General features: G+C 28.8%; 4 protein-coding genes across 4 annotated transcripts in view; 2 read left to right on the forward strand and 2 right to left on the reverse strand.

Annotated features, from left to right (window-relative positions):
* Nucleotides 1–7,511, reverse strand: part of LOC105254034 (cadherin-89D) — a 32,004-nt gene extending 24,493 nt beyond the window's left edge. Inside the window, exon 1 of the mRNA XM_011262482.3 lies at nucleotides 6,923–7,511. The gene's annotated coding sequence lies outside the window, so the exon portion shown is untranslated. The remainder of the gene's footprint in view (nucleotides 1–6,922) is intronic.
* A 2,883-nt stretch (nucleotides 7,512–10,394) lies between these two features.
* Nucleotides 10,395–12,654, forward strand: LOC105254032 (protein spindle-F). The gene is made up of 5 exons (XM_011262480.3): nucleotides 10,395–10,948; nucleotides 11,313–11,544; nucleotides 11,655–11,743; nucleotides 11,805–11,997; nucleotides 12,176–12,654. Exons 1-5 carry the CDS (start codon nucleotides 10,757–10,759, stop codon nucleotides 12,472–12,474), a joined length of 1,005 nt encoding a protein of 334 aa, XP_011260782.1. The 5' UTR covers nucleotides 10,395–10,756; the 3' UTR covers nucleotides 12,475–12,654.
* LOC105254033 (39S ribosomal protein L32, mitochondrial) lies at nucleotides 11,794–14,217 on the reverse strand. Its single transcript, XM_011262481.3, has 5 exons — nucleotides 13,920–14,217; nucleotides 13,425–13,676; nucleotides 13,119–13,261; nucleotides 12,937–13,057; nucleotides 11,794–11,978 (listed from the first exon to the last, which is right to left on the reverse strand). Exons 1-4 carry the CDS (start codon nucleotides 14,011–14,013, stop codon nucleotides 12,938–12,940), a joined length of 609 nt encoding a protein of 202 aa, XP_011260783.1. The 5' UTR covers nucleotides 14,014–14,217; the 3' UTR covers nucleotides 11,794–11,978; nucleotide 12,937.
* Nucleotides 14,218–14,722: 505 nt separating this feature from the next.
* Nucleotides 14,723–27,036, forward strand: part of LOC105254031 (decaprenyl-diphosphate synthase subunit 1) — a 36,244-nt gene continuing 23,930 nt past the window's right edge. The window contains exon 1 of the mRNA XM_011262479.3: nucleotides 14,723–15,050. Coding sequence (XP_011260781.2) covers nucleotides 14,760–15,050 — 291 coding nt within the window. The 5' untranslated portion in view covers nucleotides 14,723–14,759. The remainder of the gene's footprint in view (nucleotides 15,051–27,036) is intronic.

Consider the following 27,036-nt stretch of genomic DNA (forward strand, 5'->3'; position numbering starts at 1 on the left):
ACATTAAGCTTTCCATATTTCTTTCCCTCTCTTCTCCTCTCTCCTTCTCTCTCTTTCTCTCTCAAGAGAGAGAAAGAGAGAGAGAAATTTGCGGAAAAGAGACGCCAAATGTTGGAAGCGCCATCGTATTTTCCGCTTCAACCTTGGCCCGGTTTACGATAAAGCAATTCCTAATGACTTAGGCCGACGCGAAAGCGATTGTTTTATCGGAATAATCGATATCTCGCTGCTGCATCGCATTGTACCGCATCGGTTTGTGCAGACCTTAGAGCTTGGAATGAGACTGCGGCGGACAGGCTGCACACGAGCCAGTATTTAAGAGAATCCGGTCTCGTGCCAGAGGGGCTACAAGTCGTCGCGAGTGTTCCAGATGCGAAAGAGCTTTAACTATATATGAAAACGTCCCTCGGACTCTTGCTACTTTTTTATCTACTTCGATCAATGCGGGAGAGAATTTTTTTCTTAACAAGAATATTATGTGAATGTCGAATAAAATCTCTTAAATTTATAATCGATGAAAATTAAATGACAGATGTGGAAGAAACTTTATTTTTTATTTAGTAATAATTTTTTTCGAATGGGTTTGCTTCGCGAAAATCACAATATTTGATGAGAAAGATATTTAATTGTAAAAATATCTACTCGCGATAAAAACTGGAAAAATTCAACGATTAAATAATTCTTATTTAAAATTATTTTATATTCAATATTTAATATAATTTTTAACTTATTTGAACATTTATTTCAATTTCATATTTAAAAATCCTTGTTATACAAATAAATTTAATCACTTTCTGCAGATATTTAATAATCTCATCAAGATAAAAATTTTAATGATAAAAAAATTACAATTGTATTTTTTCTTTTCATTATTCGCTATTATGAATATGTATACATATGTATATTTACATGCATATTTATGAAAACATGTTCGAAATCATTATTATTGAATATATCTTATTGTTAGTTCCGAAATATATGAAAGGCGTAGCGTCGTCGTACGCGAGGCGGAAATATTATTCCTCTTTCTTTTGTGATTTCGCGATAAATCGCGAGCTGCCTGTTCGTGCCAGACAATGTCGGCCATCGACGCTTTTCTCGGACGGCGACGTTTCGCGCACTTTAAAAATCAATCGAAAGCATTGAGGAAAGTGCCTCGGGTTGATCCGCGCCGATTTTTCACTCCGCCTTTCGCGACAAAACGGAACTTTCTTCTCTCTAAGTTCAAGGGAACGCTCTCTCTCGTTCGTCGCGCATCAAGACGAATCAAGGAAGTATTATCCGTCGCGGTTGATTACATCCCATTCCGAAATGACGATCCTATCCAAGGACGACAACGCGCCTGTTCGAAAATGAAACGAACGGACGAGAGAACAGACGCGAGAGCATTTTATTCTTTTTTCCACTTTAACTCACATTTGATCCGATAGTTCAATAAATTGTTATTGTGATCCAATAGTTCAATAAATTGTCAAGATAGCGATCGGCAATATTATTCTGCCCGATAACTGTTTCGCGGAGAGCAAGATTAGGTCCGGAAGCAACGAATTGTCTGTTGGATGAAAAGCGAAATAAATATATGAAATTTCACTAAAAATCATAATTACAATATTATCTATTTAAGAAAAAATATTTAAATAATTATAAAAATGAGATTTAATTTTTTTCCTGTATCTAATTTATCAAAATTTAAATAAATTTATATTATTTTCTTCATCTTAGATAAAAAGTTGAGAGAAAAATTATTTTAGAAAGAAAAGAAATTTAAAGTTATCTTCTTCAAGTTATTCAAGATAGTATTTAATAAGATAATATTAATATATATCGTTGTATATGTAACATATTTATTTTTATATTAACAGACTTTTCTGTTATGGATAGCAAAAAAAAATCATCTATCAAAAGACACATTTAAAAAAACTCTTTTTTAAGAAAAAATGTAAAAATAAAGCTATGAATATATTGTTTTATATTTAAAATGGTTTCTTAAACTTTTCATTTAGATTAATTTATAACAAGACCATTTTTTTATCAAATAAATTTACGTACATTTTACGTACATTACGTACATTTTATTTTATTTTCACCTACATAATTTCAAAATTTTCTAATTCAAACGCTGCGCAATTCTTGTGCTCCTGTTTTACGAATTTGAAATGAGACTTTGTTATTTAACAAATGACAATATAATAATTCGATAGAATGTAATTTTAATCTCAGTTTCTCTGACACGATTAAGAGAAAGTAAGAAATACCTAGTCCAATACTATTTTATTTTACTTTATTATTTTATCATTTCCTGATGTTATCGATATTTTAATGTAGACACACCCGTGAATGATTACGCGAAGAACTTGCCGCAAGGAGGACACAAAACAGAGAAACAAACTTCACTAATAATCTCTTAGAAATAAAAACTTTAGCTTCGATCAACGGATGTCTACAATATAATCTAACTCTCCATCTTACGGTACTTGGCGAAGTCGTACGATGTTCTAGTCCGTTTAACTTGAAATTTTGAAACAGCGACTAGATTTCATTCCCAGATTCGTCTACGTCAACGCTGTTTCTCGGTCCGATTTTCCGAGTTTACGTTCTTTATACGACATTCAGGAATATATTCTCCGGGAAAGCGAGCAACGAATGAGAAACTACGAAAGAGCACTGGACCATGATAGAGTGGACCGCGATGTTGGACTGTCAAGCTCCAACGATCATCGGCCCACAAGAGAGGACCCGCTCGAGCGGATCATCGCTTCGATACAGTAATGAGGGATTTCGCTGGGTTTAGCGGGACAAAGATGCGCTCGATTCGGTAGGCATCGTCCGGCATCGAACGGCGTCTTGAACGTCGCGGGAAATAAGCGGATATCGTAAATCTGTCATCAAACATGCTTGTTAACCGATCAGATCAGCTCGATCCGATTTCTCGTTCGACGCGGGCAGAATCGTCGATGAATCAATACTTGCGCATTTTGTGCGCGTGCAACATTTGTGCGTGCTTCAATTATTATATCGTATGACAAAGATTACATATGTATAAAGAAAGTATTTTTTTCTTCATTCACTTTAATGTTTTATGAGACATCATGCATAATTTATATATATTGCCAAAAAATATTAAATGAATTTGTTTTTCCTATGGAACACTTATAAATGAAAATTAATATAATCAATGTAAAAAAAATTAGTACAACTTTTTCCAATATTTTGAGCAAATTAAGTAAATAATTTTTAAGATGTAAAAAATACAAGCAAAAATAAATGAAATAAAAAAAAGACAAGAATATTTGGAAAATTTAAAAGATTAAAAATTTAAAATATTACGTAACATCTATATAACATAATAAATGTATAAAAATCAATCGTATATCGTATAAAGTCTACATACTTGATTTTAACGAAAATTTCTGGGAATTAAAAAATTCTACGAGTCGCGCTTTCGCTTCTACGAATACTAACGAAATTGCACGCACGCATATGCGTTTCGTGCCCTTTTCGCGGGGAAAATGTCACGAGAGAGCGATATATATATTCGCTTCGCACATACAGCGAGAGTTAAAACGGAAAATAGACCAAGACTACAATTTCCATCAGTGCCCGGCCGATCGCAATGATATTATGCAATTAGTACAAGCGGCGAAAAATTTGAAGTGCGATCGCCAGAGTAGCGTTGATTCTCTCTAGAGAGAGCCAATGCTTACTTGCAATATATTCTGAGTAGCCACTTCAATATTGTTAACATTGCTATAATTGACAAAAACTCATACATGAGAATATCAATTACCATTAAACTAATATCAATGCGCTTAAATATATACGTAAGATATATAATTTATCGTAGTTTATATTATATACATTAATCTTTTTTTTTTTATATTTTATATAGTGTATTATATTTTCTTATATTTTATACATAATAGTTTACGTTGTAGTTATATATACAAATTCCTCTTTTATATTACACACACACATATGTGTGTATAAATTTATCATCTGAATTGTAACTGATATTCTAAAATTAATTAATCCGTAATTAATTACGTTTTCTCTGAATGGTCCAGTGCTTGCGATAATTTTATAATTTATTCTTAATATATTAAATCTTGATAAATATGTTGAATTCCAATCTTTCATATGGATATCAATAATTGGTCTGTATTGTGTCTTATTCTAGCGAGACTGACCGCGTGGCTTAATAAATGCGTTGGTCGCACCAGGCGGCAGTACCGTTTAACTCGCACACATGTAATAGATTATTTTGTAAAGAGACGTAATATTACGGTATGCGCAAAAGTTTCAAGGTAAACATATGCTACACTTCAAGCTTCTAACAAGGTATTGTTATATGACAGAGTACTTTCTGCGAGTCTTATACTTGACAAACACTTAAAATAATGCTACATTTTTTAATTTAAATATTATCAATAAATATTATAATTTTTTGTTAATATTTCTATTCATTAGAAAGTTATATTGTATAATTATTTATACACACAATATAATAAACATTAAAATAATTATTATTTAAATTTATAATTATTATAAATTTAAATAAATAATAGTAATGCATAATCAATTACACAACGTCTTATACACAAAGTTGCACGATTCAATAAAACAAAATGAGAAAAAAAATAATCCTAGTTCTTTTATATTTGATATGGTTTCGGTTTCACACACAGTAATGTTTCATTGCTATCATAGTTTTGAAAAAAAGTTAAAGACCTATTTTTAATGTAATTTTTCATGCTACAGCTGTGGTATGTTCTGTGGCGTGTCCAAAAGTTTTGCTTTACGTTTAAAATCAAGCGTAAAAACAATTCCAACAATTATTTCGCAGAAAAGTGTATTTTATATAAATATATTATATATGAGAAAGAAAGAAAGAAAGAGAGATACATATCTCTGAATTTCCGCACGCGCGAATTGTTCGAAAGCAGGTTACGGGGCTAGCAGTTGGCGGTGAATAAAGTAAACAAAAAAAAGGTAGAAGAATAAAATAGGATCCTTATTCTGCGGACGATGAAACCTCGAGCGTGGAAGACGCCGCCTGAATTTCAACTCGATGACTACCGCTCGTTCCGTTTACAAACAGCCGGAAGGTGGAGTGGATCGAAAGCACGGGTCAGTGTGAATGTTCCCGTTTCGCGAAACTTTTTTTTTGAGAGGATGGCAAGGTCAAGGTTCGCCATTCCCAAAAAAATCTACGTACTCGTAAGAGCAAAAGATATCCGAAATTTAATCAAGTTCACAATATCATAAAAATCGACAAGACACAATAGAAATTTACAAATCACAGGAAGCAAATTCACAAATTGACGTTTCTACAACTGTGAAAAAACAATGTAGGAAGTTTACATTTTACGATGGCAAATCTGTATAATTTTATATAGAATGTCCAATAAAAAAAATTTTATTACGATACAAGCACTGAGATAATCCCTCGTGAGGAAACGAGTAAAACTATCGAACAAGATTTTTCCATTAGTTGCGCTGCTTTCGAAAAAAAAATTATTTTATATATATATATATATATATATATATATATATATATATATCTACAATAAAAAAATAACATAATACTCTCAAAGATAAAATCTTTTTTAAATCTAAAAGAATATTACTTGTTTTTTGTAAATTTTTATACTGAAAACAATTTTTGCTTCTAAACTACTCTATCGTACATCACACGATTAAAAATGTTTAAAAAAGGCTACATATCATGTTACAAATATAATATGTAGATGTAAAAGTTTTTTATTCCATTTAAAATTAAATATATTCTTGGAATTTTCAAATCTCAAGAAAAATTTGTTGTAAAAATTTAAGTTAATAAAATTTGTATAATTAATTGTATTTAATTGTATTTATTGCAAGAAAGTTAAAACTGTTTCATTTTCATTATAAAAACCATGGACAATCAAATATTATTCAACTGTTTATTTAAACATAAGTGCTTTTTAGATCGCTGAACGCGCGCAAATCTAATATAAACATAATGTTCAAAGAAAATCTATATGATGTGAGTATAGAAATAAATAATTTTTGTAGATATCATAGAGATTTTCAGATTCTGATTATATGAAACTTACAATAAAATTGTCGATGTGAAAATCATAATAATAAATAATTATAATTTTTTTGCCATGTAATAAACTCAACATTTAGTTACAAGAAAATCTTATTAATTTTCATCTTCTCAAATTTCTTTTAAGCATTGAAATTTTTAATAATATGCTTAATTTTGCTGTAATAAAATTTTTCTACATTTGTTACATATCCTTTTATGATAAATTACATTATAAAAAATAGTTTTCTAGTTTTTAGCTTCATATTTTTCAAAATACTTTTACAATATAATTAATAAAATCATCTTTTTTAGAATATTTTTTTAAACTATTTCATAATTTTTGAAAATAATATTATAATATAAATATATTTCCATATGATCACGATTTTCACACAGTGCATGTGTATTTGAATATGCAAAATTTAAAAAAATATAGCAATTGGATTTATAACTACTAGATTCATCATATTAAATAAAAAACTATATAAAATCTCATCTTTCCATAAAAATAAACTTGTATATTTATACATATAATATAATCATTTACTTATATTAGATTTATAAATCCAATTACTATTTTTTCAAATGCAATATATTCAAATACACATGCAGTGTATATGTGCATAAAATGTATAAAAATTATATACAAAAATTTTCAATAGTAAAAATTATTCTCTCTCTTTCTCTTTCTTTCTTTCTTCTCTCTTCCTACATCTTTCTCTCTCTTCCCTTTGCAAGTTGCACGAGAGACACGTCGAGTTTCATATATCTTTATCTGTACCGCGACCGAGACAAATATCAAAATACTCGAGCCGCAGACAAACGTCATGACGAATCGACTTCGCTCACCGGTAATGCGTATCCACCGATGCGATATCCCAGACATGTTCCACGGTCGTCCCTCACCGCTACGATTGCGAACGCGATCGGGAATGCGTCGCGCGTCGCGCGCGATTCGCGATCCTCCGAGTTGAATGCACTCGGAGATTCTGCTCTCGCTCGGCCAATCGCTTCTACCACGCCGCTTCTTGCCGAGCCGATGGCCGACCGTACACTGAGCCGGCTGTACTTACCTGTCTGTGCTCACCTGGCTAGCGTAGATCCTGCTAGCGGCAGATGAGAGGATTCCCATTCCTTCCGGGTTCTGCGCGATCGCTCCGCTCGGCTCGTCTCTTCTCTTCTCTTCTCTTTTCTTCTCTTCTCTTCCCTTCTCTTCTCTTCTCGACGTTCCTCTCGATTGTTTCGCTCGTCACTCATCATTCGGCTTGTCATGCTTCAACACTTATTGTTAATAAGTCATCTGGCGGTCTTTGTAGCTGATTCTCAGTATAACAGTTTATCTTCTCGAGTACTTTTACATATCCGATGCTTCAGCTCCTCTAATAAATATATACTCAAGAGTGTCGTAATTTAAAACTCTATTAAATTAAAATACCATGTTGACACAGAAACGGGAGTTGGCAATATTTTCTCGCAAGATTCAATTTTGTCTGAAAAAAGAAAAAGAAACTTTATATTAATTGGAATCAATGATTCGAAGCTTGACATTTCATCGAGGAAAAATTCATTCCAACTGAACCGAAGAGTATAAAAAAAAGGAACATTTCGAGAGAGAGATATATAAAGCGAACTTGCCAGGTTAAACTAGACGTGATCAAACGAGATAAAATCATATATATACGTCAAAAACCGCTACCAAATTAAAAATGGAGACTGTCGCACCGATGTAAATGTCCAAAGTAGGCGAAAGCGAAAGGGATTGACTAGTCGTATCTTTTTACACGACTCGCGTTAAAGGGTAAGAAAAGCGAGAAAACGCATGACGAGGCACGGCGACTAGTTCTGTCGCGCAAAAATTGGGCGAACGCGTTTCATTTTCGATGTATATATATATATATATATATATTGTCTACAGCGACTCGAAAAACGAGTTCACAAACTATGTAACACGCCGGCCTTGCACGCTCACGCATTTCCATGCGAAACGCGTAACCGCATATCAGTAATCAGAGATAAACACGATAGGTAAGAAACCGTAATATATGAAAAATTCTCGATGCTAATGACAAGTCACGTTTAAAATGAATCGGTTTAACGGTAAATTTCTCAAATTGTTACGCTCGCGAAATATTACGAGTACAGGTCGAAAAGAGCTAGCAAGTTTTTTCAAATTTTCTTACAATTAATGTCTACGTTACATCATAATCCGTAGATTTAGCAATGTCTTCATATCAAAACAATTTTCCAAAAAATAAAACTGTTACATTGCAGCAATGTTGCAGCAATATTGCTGCAATGTGCTGTATGGGAAATAATTTAATACACAATTTAATACACATTTCGATACACAAAACTCGCTTTTCTTTTTGCAAATAAATCGAATCTCTTATTAGATTGATACATAAAGCTTATTATTCTATTTAAGTCTAAATACATTCCTCTCTCCGGTACTTACAATGCTACGGATCGCGATGAAAATAATAAAATTTGCACAATGCAATAATAAGCCGGATCAGTTCTCTTCATTTGCCGGTGAAAGTATCGAAGGTCGACTACAACGAGACGAAATGTAACGAAACACACACGGAATGATTGACTTAGGAATCCCGCGCCTTATTCTTGTCACCCGTAGCGTAGAATAACAATGCGACTTTTACGTGGAAACGAGGTTGAAGAAAACAGAATGTGTGCAAGTTGATAGTATCGAGAGAAACAATGCCACGCTGAACTTTTTCTCGCGCAGTATTTATCTTTCCGAACTAATTAAACGAGCTATCTTTAACTATAGCTATCTTTAACTATAGCTATATGAAGCTTATCGAAGATCGTTAGATAAGTTAAATGTTTGCTGCTTTTATATATATATATCGATTTTACAATGCGATTGCAAAAAATATTAAAAGATTCATCCAAACATGATATTTAAACTGGCATTAAAAAAATATATTTATTTTCATTTCTTTATATATAAATTAGAGATGATTACTTTAACTTAATTTAATTTAATTTAAATTCTTCAACTTTTGTACATATATAAACTTATACCCACAATATAAAATGACTGCGAAAAGAGACTAGAATACTCTTTTTAATTTCTTTTTCTCTTTTTCTTAACAGGAAAATTTAAAAAAATCGCACGAAACTATTAATATCAAATAATAAAGTTTATATAAATGTATTGACATAGAATAATAAATGTGTGTATTATATATAAAGTCACACACACACACACTCATTTAATACTGATATTGATTTAATATTATATAAAAAATATGATAAAATTAAAGCAAACTTAAAGATATAAAAAATGACTGTGTATAAACATCGATATCATCGATATTATTTTATTATTTATAATTACTTTCGTTGTTTTTCACAATTTTTTAATTATGTAAATATTGCTTATACACAGAGAAAAATATCATTCTACTGCCAAGAAAAGCGATTACTCAGTTTATTTTTCTCAGTTTATTTTTCTTTTTTTAAGTAATAGTTTTCTTCAATAAAGAATATATTCTTGATAATAGTCTTAAAATATACTCATCATAAGTGTTAGAAAATCTCATTATCATGTACTCAAAAGAAGAATTTATTTTCTTCAAGAATATTGTAAAAAAAAATCAAACTTATTTTACATCAACTCTTGTAGTAAGCAAACCAAATTTTTGTTTTAATTTAATATTCTTGACTAAAATACTGTACTTACTAAAATTCAGAATATATTCAATTAAATTTAATGCTTGTGATAAACTTATATATTTGCGGATATACAAACTTATGATATACTTAAAATAAATAATATTTTCTTGACAGTATACATTTTTCTCTGTGTATATACATTTATGCAAATATAAGATTAACATAACAAAAGTGCTACGTTTTGTGGCGGTACATATCTTTTATTCCGGTATTTAACAGGACAGCAACCGTCAGACATTTGTCACATAATCAGCATTGCGAAATTACACTTTCTCATATAAGAATTTCGAATATCATCCGCTAAGATTTAGCTTTTTTCTCGTTTCTTATTATCACTTACGACACTTGCTGAGAGAACGTTCATATTCGCGATTCAATTTTTTCAAGTCACGTGACTTTTTCTTGTAATCCTCTGTTAATAAGTTCGATGAGATTTCTTCTCTTATCGTCTGTTGTAAAGTAGAATCGCGTCAAGTGTTACGATCGTTTTCCCCTCTTTACAATCTGATAAATGTTAAATCCAATGTCCTTCTTATCTACTCGTTTTACTGATTAGATTATTTCTTATCATTAAACTACCAAACAGCGCAATAAAACAAAATTTCTGAAAACAAACAAGGCGGGAGTAGGGAGATCAGATGATCAAATGACAGTATGTGTTTACGAACGCTCGATAAGTTTGACGGAGAATGGGGGTTTACCGGTAAACGTGCGTCATTTTACGCCATAACGTGGAACGTGGTAGCTTTCGCAAATGCTAGGACAGGAGTATCTCTCGAATAATTCGCGGAGAAACTCGAGCTCATACATTTATTTATCTGAATGTGTTTCGCGGACATAAACATATATAAATACGAAATGTAAGGTCACCTAACATCACCTCGCGTCCGCGTGAATGCATTTGACAGATCGTGTAAGATTTGTGAAGAAAATTTGTAAGGTTTACAGTGCAAAAAATACGCATCTCGTTCCGGCATTGATCGCATGATGAACGAGAATCTGGAAAAGGTTACCCCGGAGTCATTTTGTGCGCTCTTAGTTGCCTTTGAAACCATGAAGGAACGTTGCCAGCGACTACAGACGCGTCTGGCAGTTGTAGAAAAGGAGAACATACGTCTCAAGTGTGGCAGAGATGCAGCTTTGAAAACTGATAACAGCAGCGAGTCTACGCTACAGGTTTGTGCAAAATTAGCTTTAAACACAACACAAGACTTTACGTCTTTAAACTCATATTTAATAATAGATGGAGACATAGATAAATCGAAATAAAAATATTTTATAATTTTGTAAGGTATAATCTCCATTTTTTTTAAATGGATTTACAATGATTTGAAGTTTTTTTGCCAAGCAATCTATATCTCGTTGCCTTTCCTACTTTTTTTATCTATATAATTGATACAATAAAATTGTAAACTGCGATATTGCTAAAAATAAATATATGTACAATGAGAAAATAATTTAAAATATATGTTTAAATATATTTTGCAATTTGCAACTTTAATATTCACAAGTGTAATGATATAATTTTTTTGGGTCATAGGAAAAGATTGAGGAACTTACAAAGCAAAAGTCTCAGTTATCTGATCATGTGTTCATGGTAGCGGCAGAAAATCGTCAACTATGGAACAGATTAACAAGATTGACAAAGACTAATAAATCTCTAGGTAGTCAGTTGAATAAAATCTCTGATACACTTAAGCAACATCCCGCTACACAGTCACCTGACATTACATCGTACAACTTTTGTGATGTGTTTAATTCAGATAAATCAGGTACTAATAAGAAATATTTATTAACTACAGATGATTTGTATAAATATTGAATTCTATCATATTTAATCCTTATGTAATTCACGATTTATATGATAAATTTTATTGTATAGGTGAAAAGGAAAGTTTGGAAGAAATATCCCTGCGACTGATAAATAGTATTATGTTAGAGAAATCTAATCTTGAACAACAATATGCCGAGGTAAAAAAATAAAAATATTGCAATCAAATATATTTTATGCAATGTTTGTCATTTTGTACAGATGGTGGAGTTACAAAATAACTCAGAATTAAATTTACAAAAAATCGGTTTTACGTATCCAGAAGATTCTGATACAGATTCATTGGAACAATTGAAACAGGTTGAAATTCGGTTGTCCCAAACTAAAGATGCCTTACTGGGGCAGCAAACTAGATTAAAAAGGACCCTGCAGAACCTTAAAAAAATTAGAAGAGGTAAGATTTAAATTAATTCAGTATTATAATCCACCTCATTATAAAGAAATAAATATAATTATAATTTTTTATTACTAATTATCTCTCGCTTTTTTATTATTGTGACATTAATTCATAAGAAAAAATAATTTATAAATTTTTCAAAATTTAATTCTTAGACAAATATATATATTTTTAGGTACAACATGTAATGACTGTCGAGAAAATGCAAAGAAGAAAATGTGTCAAATAGGTACACAATTTGATTCCAATGATACTTTCAAGGAACATGGAGCTACTCAAACTAGTCTTATTACGTCCAGTGTTTCTATAGAAAAATATTCTAATTTAAACGATAATATAGACGCAGATACTAATACATGTCCATTATGTGGTATTGTTTATGGAAAATCCAAATCATTTACAGAATTTCATGAACATGTTTTAAGTCATTTTACTAAGGAAATACCTACAGACGAATTTAAGCTTGTACATTGATTTTAGTATCTAAATCAACATTAATTCATTAGTAGTAAAAATTCGTCCTTCAGGTTCGTGTATAAAACAAAAATTAGACATGATATAAAATAGGCAAAATATACATACATGCAAAAATGTAATATAGAAAATGGTGAAACAAAAGATAGCTATTGCAATATAGAGATATATTTATTTTTGTATCAATAATTGCGATCGCGTAAATTGTAAATTAAAATCTATTTTTCATTAAATGAGAAATAGTTATTAATAAAAAAAATATGAATATTTACAAAATAAAAACACCATAGCATATATGATTCCTTTTTTTGTATCAATGTAATTTATTATTCAACAAAACATTACAAAATAAAAGATTCTCTAATTTTCCAAATATATTCAATTTTTTTATATTCAATTTCCGAATATATTCTATTTTGATGAGAATATTTTGACTTTCTGGTAAAAGATTAAAGTACATACCTTATGCAAGATGTGTAGGTTTAACATCTTTTTTATTCGATGGCTTTTGTGTCGTAGGCTCAAGTAAGTTTCGATGAAACCATGAAGGTCTTTTTTTCGGCATTTCTATTACTCTTTGGTTCTAAATTAAAGACAAATCCATTAACATAAAATTATATATCATATAAATATATTTTTAATACCTTCCAGAATTGATATGTTTTATCATCCTTTTCTCCATCATATAATACAATTACATTTTTTTCTACTGGCTGTAGACTCAATTCTTTTTGTATGGCTTTCTGTATTTCCTTGGTTTCAAGCTTCACCTTTTCATAACAGTGTCCTGTAACAAAAAAATATATCTTAGCGAGTATTTTCTTTAATTCACAAATATTGCTTTCCAATTATAACTTTCATTAAACATACTCAAAGATCTAAATTGCTTTTTAATTTTGTTATAATTTGTATTATTACAATTATTACTGTTTTATAGCAATAAGATTTACCACACAAACGGCCAGCTTCATAATTGTGACCACAATTTACACATATTAATAGATCAGTTTTTGGAACAGGTGGCTTCCAGAAGTATTTTTCAACTCCAAATCTTCTGCTTAATCTCTTTTCTTTAGTACGTCGCTTTTTTGGAACAGCCCAAAGAATTCCATTCTTGAGAATTTCTTCTAGAGATCGATTACCAAAATGATTAGATAGTTTTGATTCATTCGAGAAACTGCCGCAATCAATTGCACATAATCCTGTGTAAAAAATTTGAAAGTTCAAGAAAATTCAATGTTATAAAGATGTAGTTAAATTAATTTTATTTAAATTTTTAAATTGCCTATATACATGAGAAAAGCTGATAATTTAAAAAGAAATTTTTTAAGGAGGTTAAAAAACATGACAAGTTTAAATATTAGATAACTTCAAATTGTTTATATCAACTTTTCACATTTGATTCAGAGCATACATTTATAATATATAAAAACTTTGGATTATACCTGGAGGAAAGCCGCGACCAAAAATTGTTTGAAAAATTGTCTGCTCAAATCTTTGAAAAACCGAACATAACCTGTTTATTAAGCCGCTTGCCATTTTAAGTTTGATATATATACCAAACGTTGCAAAAAGATGTTCGGTGTAAATACAATCGGAGAATGAATAATAATTATTTGTAAATAGAGAGCGTACACCTTTACAAATGTCAAATCAAAAATCCGTCTTTCGAAAACAGATCACACGATTCAACATTCAACTTGCCTTCACGTGTGAAGTTGAGCACTCTCAGATAAAGATAGAGCGCGTTCTATCTTTCTATCTAGAGATATTTCATGATGCTTCATGATTGTTTTATTGAAGAAAATTCAAAATTGTTTCTTTCTCAATTAATATGATATATTAATATTAATATTAATATTATTAATATTATAATATATTATATTATTATTATTATTGTTAATATTATTATTATTAATATTATCATATCATTATTAATATTAATATATTATTTATTTTTAAAACTTAATATAATTGTTCAAATCAAACATAATATGTACGCGCAACGCGCTATTTATTTTTTTCTATTATTAAAAAGGAATTAGAAAATGTAAATTTGTCTCATATATATATATATATATATATATATATATATATAATACATTTCATTTTCTAATTAATTAATTATATATTTGATTTAAATATTGATTGATTTAGAAAAATACATACATTCAAAACAAATGTTTTTATAGGAAAATATACGAAATGTTTATTCCGAGCGCGTATGCGCCTTAGGGTGTACTCGGAAGTGACATACGTAGGTTCGTTTAAAGAGTCGTCCAAAGATGGCGCGCTCGAAGGTTTCGAACGAGTGGGGTAGAGGGCGTAGTTTGTCGAAGTGCGTTGGTGGGATCGGAGCGGGTGATCAACTCGGACTGCTCAGGCAGCGACGGAGTCCGCTCACTATAGTTTCCACTATGGCAAGTATAGGATCGGGTAGACTTTGTGCTCACGCGGAGAAACTGTGCCAGTATGGACATTTCACCCAATTACGGAGGAAAGTTTCGACGACGACATGTGCGAAATCCCGACCGGCTGTCTCGCGAACGAGCGGCGCGCTCTTCCAGCACTGCCAGGTATGTTTCTTTCTCGTCTGCGAACTTTGCCCAAATACGCTTCAAATTGTCCAGCGTTCCCCCCAAAATGCATCTCCCCGATAACCGACGACCCGTTGGGCACGATACGATCGAAAAACCTCGCTGTTCCATTCAATTTTCGTGCAATTTTCCTGTTTCTTTTCGAGACTTCGCCGACATAACCTACACTCACAAGTGACAGATTCGAGTTCGCGAGATCGCTAAACATTGAGGCGTAGAATTGGAACGATTGTTGAAGTATTTCGATAGTTGAATATTCGATTCGAAATGAGTACTTTCGAGTGATTGTCTTTCTCAAGAACATTATATAAATTACATAACACGTGATTCGAGTGATAAATTTTCCTTATCTATCTTTCCAAATTATGTGTACTTGTCTTTGACAACAAAGTGCCAAGACATTGTTTACATCTAGAATATGTGTATATAGGTGGAATAATGTGACTTTCGAAGAACATTGAAAATAACATGACTTTATTTTCTTACTTGTCAGTCGATTCTAGCAGACGTTGTATAGATCGTCTGCTAGTGACGTTTCACAATGTCAAATGAATGATGGTTTTATTGTGAATATGTCATTCAAAGAAATAATTGAGCGTACATAATAATTATAATTCATGTTGGTATTAAAATTTTCATAATAAAAGATTGAATCATCAAACGAATAGAATATTATATTGTTTTTAGAGATTGTATTGACGATGCAAGCGGATTCACGTTGTCTTCCATACGCATGCGCGTGTAGCATTTAAATGCTTTAACCTGCACATGGCATATTATTCGATAAAATGTTGTTCGAGTTTTATACTTATGCGGTAAAAAATGATATTTTTGAAAATATTATAGGACGAATATACAAATAATCAATTCAATAAAAATCTAATTAACATAAAATTATGATAAACTAGAAAAAGGCATAAATAGTGTAAAGGCATAAAAAGTGATATTAAAAAAATTCTAGAGAAACGGAAAATTAATTATTATATATATATATATATATATATATATATATAATATATATTTATTATATATTTTTATCTAATATATATTATTAATATATATTTTATATTTAAAATTTATATATATATATATATATATATATATATATACGTATACAATGATTTTTTTATCAATAGAAAAACTGAATATACATATACATTTGCAATCGAATAAATAAGCAGACTTTATTTTCATAGAATATTAAAATATATATAATAATAAAGGAATATATAATTATATATATATATATATATATATATATATATATACATATATATAATTTTAAAAACTTAGTAGATAATACTAATCATCATAATTAAAAGAGTAAGACCATTTTTTATTTCATAATGATTTCAGTTTTTATGTCTTAAAGATTAATTAGCATGTATTGTACCTCAACAGGGGCACATTACATTCTACATTAATTGAAATTTCTAATTACTAGTTAACTTGTCATTAATTTTAACTTTATTAAAATTTAATGAATCTTATGAAATTAATTCGTACGTTAATTTTCTGAATTTGTCACATCTGAGATGGGTGCATTTACCGTGAAATGTGAAGATTAGTCATTAGCAAATTAGAAAATCTTAAAAGTACATATTGCGCGAATCATCCGATGCGTTCCCGAGAAACTACTGTTGAAATTTTCGAGCCGCGGCGTACGTGCGAAATCGCGACTTTCTCGGATCGAAAGTGTCATGGAAGAAGCATCGTTTTGAAATTCCGTCACAATAATTCACGTAAAATCAATCCAGGAACGGAGCTAATCGTATTATGCAAGACTATGGTAAATCGAGTCACCGGGTGCATCGAGCGAGCCAACGCGGCGTTTTCGTGCGGCGGATATTCGTGCCTTTTTTTTTCCCGCGAGCAAGACGCCGATACAACAGCGACGATCAATATTATTGAATCGCAACGGCGATCGGTCGAGACGAATTTCGAGCCGCGCTAGTGTAAGTAGGCTAACAGGCTTTGCGAGAGATACTTGTTGGAGCATGCCGGCACCGCGCTCTTGACTTTCTCGGCTTGACCAGCTATAGTGCGCGTCTCCACACCTGTTTTTACCGCGAGATATTCCGTGACTTTTACTTCTCTCGTGGAAGCGACACTTTCCGATCGAAAGCGAAAATCGCAGAAATCGAAACTTCTCATCACATCTCCACATTATTCACATATATTCTAAAAATATATGTCTAACATATGTATATGTATGTGTATCATATGTATGTATGTATATGTATCGGATCTTAATTGCGAAAACGTAAGAATTTCGATCAAGTCCACAATCAAGACTGCATTATATAAATATTTATTATATAAATTATTATTATATAAATACTTATATAAATACATTTATATATCACTTTTCTATTACGTGAATTCTAATATTTCAATTTATATTCATTTTTTTTTTAATGCAATTGTTTCGTTCTATTTTTTCTATCTTTATGATAATATATGTGGCACAGATTAAAGGAATCCTCCCTATTTGAAAAGATAAGATTTAAATATTTTTAAATAAATGCGCATTGTAATATAAAAAAAGAATAAAGAGATATCTTATATATGTTAATTATTATTTATATATATTTATTATTTAATATTATAAAATTTATAAAATTTTAAAGTTTTGAGGCTCATTTTATTTACAAATATTATTTTAGAAAGCAAAGGTAGAAAAAATATCTCGATAAGTGTATTGCAAAATATTCATGCAAGAAATAAAACAATCTCTGTTGTGTCATAAGATCAGTCAAATTCAAACGCGTTCTTGTATGTAATGAATAAAATTGACATCATTAATTACTCAATTTTTAATATTTGTCAATTATTAATATTTTTCAAAACTAACGACTAATTTGTCAAAATATCACGAGTTGCATGATATTTATGATATAAAATGAAATCCATTAATATAAATTCGAATTATATTATGTATCATATGATTTTCTTCAGTCTTCGAAAATAAATTAACAATTATTATTTATAACGGATAAATTGACATGTATACTTTTATAAGTGTATTATATAAATTATTTGTGTTTTGAAAATAATTTCAAATAGCAGCTTTTTCTTAAATTTATTTTAAAAGTTTATATTAAAATTGCAAACAACATGTGATACATTTGCGTAAATATGCCAAAATAAAAATTTAAGTCGTGCAACACCAATTCAGAAATTAAGTTAAATTCCTGTTCAACTACTAATGGTCTTGATATTTTTTTCCATTTAAGCTTCTTCTGAACAATAAGTTCAAAGAATCTTATATTTGAAATTTATATTATTTTTAATAATACATGCGATAAATTATCCGAGCTTCTAAAAATATTCGATATTACATATTACAATTATATAAGTTATTATTGATCATATTTCGATATAATTTATCAGATTTTGATTTGATAATGTTTATCTGATTTCATAATTAAATATTTTTTTCATATTTTGATCATTTTTATTTAACAATATTTTACATTTTGTAAAATGACGATTGTAAGAAATGATAAATAATAGAATTATTAAAACAGAATTTTAATTTAAGCGAGCAGCAAACAAAATATGATTGTCTACAAAAATTAATTTTTGTTCATTATTTCATTAATTACATATTTTTATTATACAAAGTGATTGACAGGAAAAGATAAATTTCAATAATTATTTTTATATATTTCAATAATTTATTTGTTTGATCTCAAAAACATGTGATTTTCGACCATAATTTTCGCAATAATCTATTTTATAATTTATCTAGTAATCAAATAATTATTAGCACCAATTGCAATAAAAATTTTTTCCTGATATTATGTAAAAAAGATTAAATAATGAAAAAATGAATTTATATGTTTATATTGAAAGGCAACGATATATTTACTTGACTTCATTTTAAAAGATGAAAATTGTTGCAATCTTTATCTCTTGAAGCAAACAACTGTATAAATAAATATTAAATTTGCTCTATATTGACTAAGTATATATTTCTTTAAATTTATGTTTATGTTACATAATTTTATTCGGTTGATTTCCACAAATTACACGATTTATTGCTATATTATTAAAATCGCTACTTTCTCGAAGCGGATCTATAAATAAAGTGATATTGAATGTTGCTGTGGCAATATTAATTAACATTTATACATATATTTAACATGTTTAAAAATATAATATCGCTATGTTATAGTGCTCTAACAGCACGGAAACAATTTGGGAGTTTCCATTATTTTAAGAATTAAAATCCAAATTACAAGATTTAGAAATCGTGAAAACTCTTTCTTTCAAATCTTTTCAAAGAAAGATTATATTTAATTACACACACACAAATTTCTTGAATAAATTGTAATTATTAATATTTATATATTTATACAATATTTTCCGGCGCACTCTGAATGACTGAAAACTGGGAAACATCTGTACACAATGCAGATTGGCAGAATCGCTTTCGTATATTCTGCAGCATAAAAACATTCCCTTTTCTTGTTATTAGCATAAATTTATCGTATGCGTTATACATTGTTTACAAAATCGCACGGTCAAAATTGTTGACAACACTGTGTTTGTACATGACACTTTCTAAATTACAACATAAAAAATATTTACAACAAATTTTTTCAAGTTGCAACATCATATACTATGTAAAGGTGAAAGTAAATGAAAAAAATTTCACCAACCGTATCTTGAATTTTTATACGTTATCTTACAACACACACACACATACACACTGAAAAGAATAATATAATGTGCTTTTTTTACATTTAAAAAAATTACACGCTTTTTAATAGTAATCAAATTTTTTCATAATAATTATAGCAGTTTTCTTTGCCATTATGTAATTTTGTGTTCGCGATTCCACGTTTTGTAATTCACCACACACACTGAAAAAAGTAATACAATGTGCTTTTTTTACATTTAACAAACTTATACGCTTATCAAAAGTAATCAATCTTTTTCGTAATAATTATAGCTGTTTTCTTTGCCATTATGTAATTTTGCGTTCGGGATTTCACGACTTGCAATTCAATTTACAGGCGAAATTTAATGTATTTATTTAATTTTATTTATTTTATACATATTGATTTATATTTTTTCTATGTTTCCTTTATTATTTAACTTATTCAAAAATCTATGATTTGAAAGTTTATTTCAATAGATGAGTATGTATTGTAAATTTAGAATTCTTTTTATGATAATATTTTCCGAATTTTATATATATATATATATGTATAACACATATAATAAAGTGCTCGAGATACAAAATTTTGTCACTTTACTTGATATACTTAATTCGACATTATAGTATTTCTTTTACTGAAACATTCTAGCCACTCTACGTTCATCCGCGCTTTATATATTTGTTGAATTATTAACATGTACGATGCAAAAGTAGATTTTATTATTACGTTTTTTTGTATTGATTACTTTTGTATTGATTATTATCAAGCAATTATATTCATATAACATTTCTCCTTCTTTTATTTTTTCTCAATTTATGAGAGACACTGACGTGTAAACTGACATTGAAGGAATCTGTATAATATATCAATAATACCAAGGATAAAAAATTAAAATAAACTTCAAATCTGATTCAGATGTTACGGATTGGAATAACAATAACCGGGGATTTACTCCTCGAACAGGAAAATATTACGCATTTTACTCGCGTGTGTATATATTTTAACGTCTGATTCGTTTTGACATTTATACGCCGAAAATCTTTCTTAGGCGGTGCGATAAATATAAGACGGCATGATCAAGGAAAACAACTGCACTTATTCATGCGGAATAAGTGTGCGTTACACGCAGGATTAATAGCGGATAAGCAGTGTTAAGCAATGAAGGTTCATAAATGTCATGAAGCAAGAACATATTCAAACATATATTATAGAGAATATACGATAGAGAATATCGCGAATATAACTTAAGAAAAAAATCAAATGCTCGGATCGAGTCCTTGAAAGTTTCTCCAATTAGAGAGATCTTATACGAGAATGTTTTAACCAAGAAAAGAGATGGAATGCACATCATGTGCGAGGGAAAGTAACAAAACGGTACGCACTGTCTAAGTGGCGCGAATGTTTCGTCTTAATTGTGATTTCAAAGAATGAGATTACTTCCGGTCATATTAGTAATATTCCTTCAATAGTTGCGCCCTTTTGTATTAAAAACTAACTATCGGTATTCCTTGTAAGAAGAGGCGCGGCGGCTTTTATGCTAATTTGTTGAACGCACTTCACGGTAATTTGGTTGCGTTAACAAGGATAATCGGTATATGGATACATTCATACATTCCTGCACGTACGTTTTGCACAAGTGCACCTTTTACGAGAGCGGAATAACGCGGAATAGTCGAGCGGAGTGCTCGTGTCGTGCGTCAATCAGCGTTATCATTTGCTTTGGACGTGAGCCCTATTTAAATTAGGTATTGAAAATTAGGTTTGATAAATAATGTTACATATTTGAACAACTTACTATACTAACTATAACTTATCTCTCCGAGCTAATGAAATGTTAATTGTTATATCAGCATTTTAGTTTCATCTATTTTCATTATTAGTACTAATAATTTGAGAAAAATAAATAAAACGCAAGACAAATCCTCTCTTAAAATGTGAAATTGAATTGTATTAATGTCACGTTGTGTTAGTTTACCTTGATAGTTCTAATATTAACAAACAAGTTAATAGTTATGCGTAAATAACTTTATTAGAATTGTGAAGAATTTGGTTTTCTCAATTTTCATAGCTTTTTATGGTTTTTGAAGGCTAAACATTTTTTAATATAACAACACATTGAATATTGAATGACACTTCATAATTCACAATTTTTTCGTAATACACTTCACATTCTATCTCATAAGTATCTTACTCATAAGTATCTTATTAACCATAATCAATTCTAACAACATACGTACTTTTGATTGCAACGAAACATTCTTCAAGGTGACAGGGCAATTTAGAAACTGGAATCATATTTAATGTCTAAGAAATGATCATTCTCTTTATGTATTCAAAAAAAGTTATTTTTGAACTAAGTATTGTTGTATTTTTGCCGAGTGCCGTATTTTTTCGATAAGTAATATTTTTTATTTTTCGCAGAATCTAAAAAAATTAATGTTATATTATTTGTTATTAAAATTTGTCCGTTACATTTGTAATACTTGTTTGCATAATACTTGTTTATTTTAATATTCTATCAAAAAAATGTTAATATTTATCAAGCAAAACTTATTAAAAAAATGTATAAATTCACTTCAGTTTTATTTCTTCACTCATTTCAAAAATCAAAACAATAACCACACCGCATTCTCGCATATGGTATTATTATATGTTTTTATCATATCTCAAATAATTAACCTTATCATAACTCAAATAACTAAATTTTATTATCGGAAAAAGAATATTTAGACAAAAAACAAAAGCAATTACATTAATTATTTAATTAAATGCATCCTTGAGAAATAACATAGACTTAATAATCGCGCTTTATCGTAAGGATGTGAGAGAAAGGATGTCATCGCGTTAAGAACGTAATTGTCTGTGGTATATTATTATGCCACTATAAGCTTTGAGGTCGATCTTGAGATTTTACTAAAGAATCGACATGCATGAAGAAACATGACACATCTCACGAAGATGATTACAATATTGGAAAGTATGATGCGAATTTAATCACAATATTAGAAAAACTCGAATAATATATTACTTGAATATAAATATATTTCAGGAACGAGAAAAAAAATTAACTATATTTATTGCGGATAGACAATTTAATAAGTAAACATTTCAAATCAAAAATATCATATCTTTTATAAATACTCCTGCATTATTTTTTTTACTACAAAGAATATTTGATAATTAAAAACATGTGAAAAAAGAGAGCTAAAAAATAAATGCATATTATATACTCATTAAATTAACATGTTTACAAATATTAATATTATATTAATCTGAGAAATAATTAAAATTAAAAATTAAGAACTTATTATAATTCAGAAAAAAATAATTCTTTTAATTATCAATCATATGATAATGAATATCTAAGTATAATACATTCGATCCGGAACTAAACTTTAGCTTGGATAGCATAAATGATGCCTGTATAATTCATATACGCTTTCAGTGCGTCAGTTTAATACGTCTCATGCATGATTAAATATTCTCTAAATTCGTACTGCACGTAGCCATCTACTCGTACGTAATTTACAAAGCCACTAGGACAAGATCTGCATTTAAATTCACGCTTACATTTACAATAAGATGTAATGTATGTGATCAAGAAATTAAAGAAAATCCCTTTATATAGATTTCTTATATAGATTTTTTTATATGAAAACTGTTGACATTAATGTGCAGTAATAAAATTACATATTAATTCTTAACATTTATGTAATTGCATAAAAAATTAAAAGTGCACAATTATTATACATAGTCAAGTGCGTCAAGTTGCAACTTAGAATTTCTTAAACGCGCTGTATATAAAAAAAATTTAATTTGTAAATAATATATAATAATTTAATTTTATCTATAAGATTGATTTTTTTATATTATGCGAGTACTATGAGTAATAATATATGGAAACAATGCTCTACACATGTATAGAAATTTGAGTGGCATTGACATTTATTGTTCGTTTAAAATTTTCGAATCTTTATATTCGCATATGTGCAAATTTTATAATTTAAACAAATTTTATAATTTAATTTATTATGCACTCAAAATTCGTGCGTTTTTTTTATTTGATTGAGAGATGCAGAAATATATTACATATTTTACGTTACATTGAAGAATTATCGAGAAATACATCATATGCTAATAAAAATATACGAAAATCACATATATACATGTACGAAAATAACATCGACGAATTTAATGAAAATCATTTTAAAATGACAAATAAAATGAGTTAAATATTGATTGCTATTTTGCAATTAATACAATTGCCTATTTGTGTGCCATATAATTTATCCAAGATATCTAGTATGTAAATATATCATTTACATACTAGACGTCTTGGATAAATTATGTGACACATAAACTTATGATATTTAAATTTTGGATCGATTAACAAATTATTATATAACAGATTTTCATTTATCATCACTAAATATTATTTAAAAATCGCTTTTGTGATGACATAATACAAATTCGAATTGAGAAAAAAAGAAATTAAAACGATTTTGTTAAATCATGTTTAATAGCTTCGAATCATTACACGCTGCATTAAATTTATCAATGGAAAAAATAACTATATTAAGTTATGAATAAAAGGATTTTTTTAATAGACTTATTATTATTATTGTTTTATTTTAAAATATACTTTTACATTTATTTAAAATATGTTTATTAAAATCACAATTTTACAAATATATATTATATATGGAGAAAATTAAGATATAAAAATATTAAATATGTATGTGTATATAATTTACATTTTATTTTTTATATAAATTTATATCATTAATATATTAATGAGATAAATTTATAGATAAAATTAAATTACATTATTTGCAAGTTAATTTTTTTATATACAGCGCGTTTAAAAAGTTCGAAATCTGGTTTAATTAAATTTTAATCAGATTTGAATTTTAGTATTAATCAACATTATATACGAGAAAAGAGCGATTAAGAGCTACCACGGATGGTAGTGCGTAAAATTTTTAAAGATTAATAATTCGCGAAAATTAAAACGCGAAGGCATATATTTATATGCATATATTTTACTTGGTGCATTAATCAAGATGTAGATTTTCATTTTTGAGAATACAATAATATAAAACCCTTTTTACCCCTCTGAAGAGATGTAGGCGAAAAAAGTTTAGTATTAATGATTATTTTTTTTGTTATTCATATATTCCCAATAAAAAAATTATTCTTTTTTATTTTTTTATAATATAATTAAATTATAATTAAATTATATCAAAAATTATTTTTATATGATTATCTATTGCTCCATTAGCAAACTTATCGTCCTTAAACTGATCAAGTCGTACAATGGCCATCGAACATTTTTTTTTACACATTTTATTCTCTATTGCTCCAACGATATATATGTATATTGTATTTTTCAAACATTTTCATAATCATTAATCTTTAACTCTAAAATTTTTAAAATTTTTTTATCTCTTTTACAAGGTTAGATAACAAACCATAGAAAAATAGCTCGATTCGTGATATAAGATACTAATTTCATTTCTATAAAACATAAGTATAATAAATAAGTGCAGCATGCATTTCATAAAGCTATACAATTACATAATTATATTATTATTATTATTATTATTATTATTATTATTATTATTATTATTATTATTATTATTATTATTATTATTATTATTATTATTATCATCATCACCATCATTATTTCATCTTGTGCTGTCTTAAATTAAACAAGTTTAGAGCCTGGTGCGTCATTTCGTGCATATATTTTGAGCTTATTTAACGTTTTCTTATCAGTTACATGTTAAATGTCAATTTAGTTTGTTATATCAATGTTATTCTAACTATACACGTGAAAGAAATGTAATTACATAAATAAATGTATCCGTGTTAGTTATCTTTCATTACGCATTAGCATATTTACACACAGAGAGATTTATAATTAATTCTGGAAAATGATTTTTCGATATATAACTTTATCATATATGATTGGATTCGTAAAAAAATAACCTTTCACTTGATGTATAATTAATATATATATATATATAATGTTTATGTTCATATTTTAAAATCTATTGTATTTCTTATGCGATAGTTAATCCAGAGGGAGAGATTTTTAATTGGTCATATCATTGGTTAGGTTACATAAGGTATAACGCTATAATCAAATATTATTTTTATAAATAAATAATATATTTTTGTTACATATCATGACAGGTATGAAAAAATGAATTCCATCCCATTTTCATATACAAATTTTGAGAAGATCCTCTTGAAAAAGATCAAGACAAAAAAGAAAGATATGCATGTACAGAGTGTTTACTGGAAGATTTTCCACTCTATAATTTTTTATAGATAAAAAGTGCATGCATATATGGATAGGGATATATTATATATATGTATGTACACATATATGCATGCACATATATATGTTTGCACACATATATATATGTATGTTCTAATGCGCATGCAAGTGAAATTTTTAACTATAATCTATTGAAAATTAGACAACATTGATAATTAAAGGGTGTATGCATGTGTTGTTTCAGTATACTTCAGACTTGAAAATAAACTCCTCAACATATGTAAATTATAAACTTTCAAACTGATTGATAACATATATCACGACAATACTGCGCGATATTAAAATTCGTTACCGAGAATTTGTAAGACAGGTTAGCGAAATCGGATTCGCGTGCATACGAGACTTTCACTGGGAGAAAAGAAGAAAAAAATGACCGGAATCGGCTACCTTGCCCTTGACTCACGTAGTGTTTCCGCATTTTTTTTAAATGTAAATTTGCGTCATGAGCCGCGTGCTAAGTCATCCTAAGGACGTCGAGGGGACATCGCATGACGTTGGTGGCGTTGAATCATTTTGCAGTCGAATCGCGCCGTGATTCCAAGGCAACAATGATGCCACGCAAAGCGTATCGGATCCCTGAAGAGAAAAGTATGAGAAACGAATCGTTAACTTTACTTTTCATTATTTTTTATATTTAATATTATATTTTTTATACATTTTGCTGTTTATTTCCATAAAAGAAAGAAATAAGTGGAAATTCTTTGTGACATTGCACAGTCAAAAATTAAAAATTTTTTTCTATTAGTATATAATTTTTAGCAAGCTTTAAATTATTTTTTTTATAATTGAGAAAAGATTGTAAGTTTTAAATTGATATAATTTACGAAGGACTAATTATTGAATAATCGCTTTTTCAACCGAACATTCGATACATTAAATATTAATAAAGAATGGGATCGGCATTCGTTATTGCGACGATAACACAGGATAAATGATATCGATTTTTCAT

The sequence above is a fragment of the Camponotus floridanus genome, unplaced genomic scaffold, assembly GCF_003227725.1.
Source record: "Camponotus floridanus strain SB8 unplaced genomic scaffold, Cflo_v7.5 scaffold5, whole genome shotgun sequence".
Lineage (NCBI taxonomy): Eukaryota > Metazoa > Arthropoda > Insecta > Hymenoptera > Formicidae > Camponotus > Camponotus floridanus.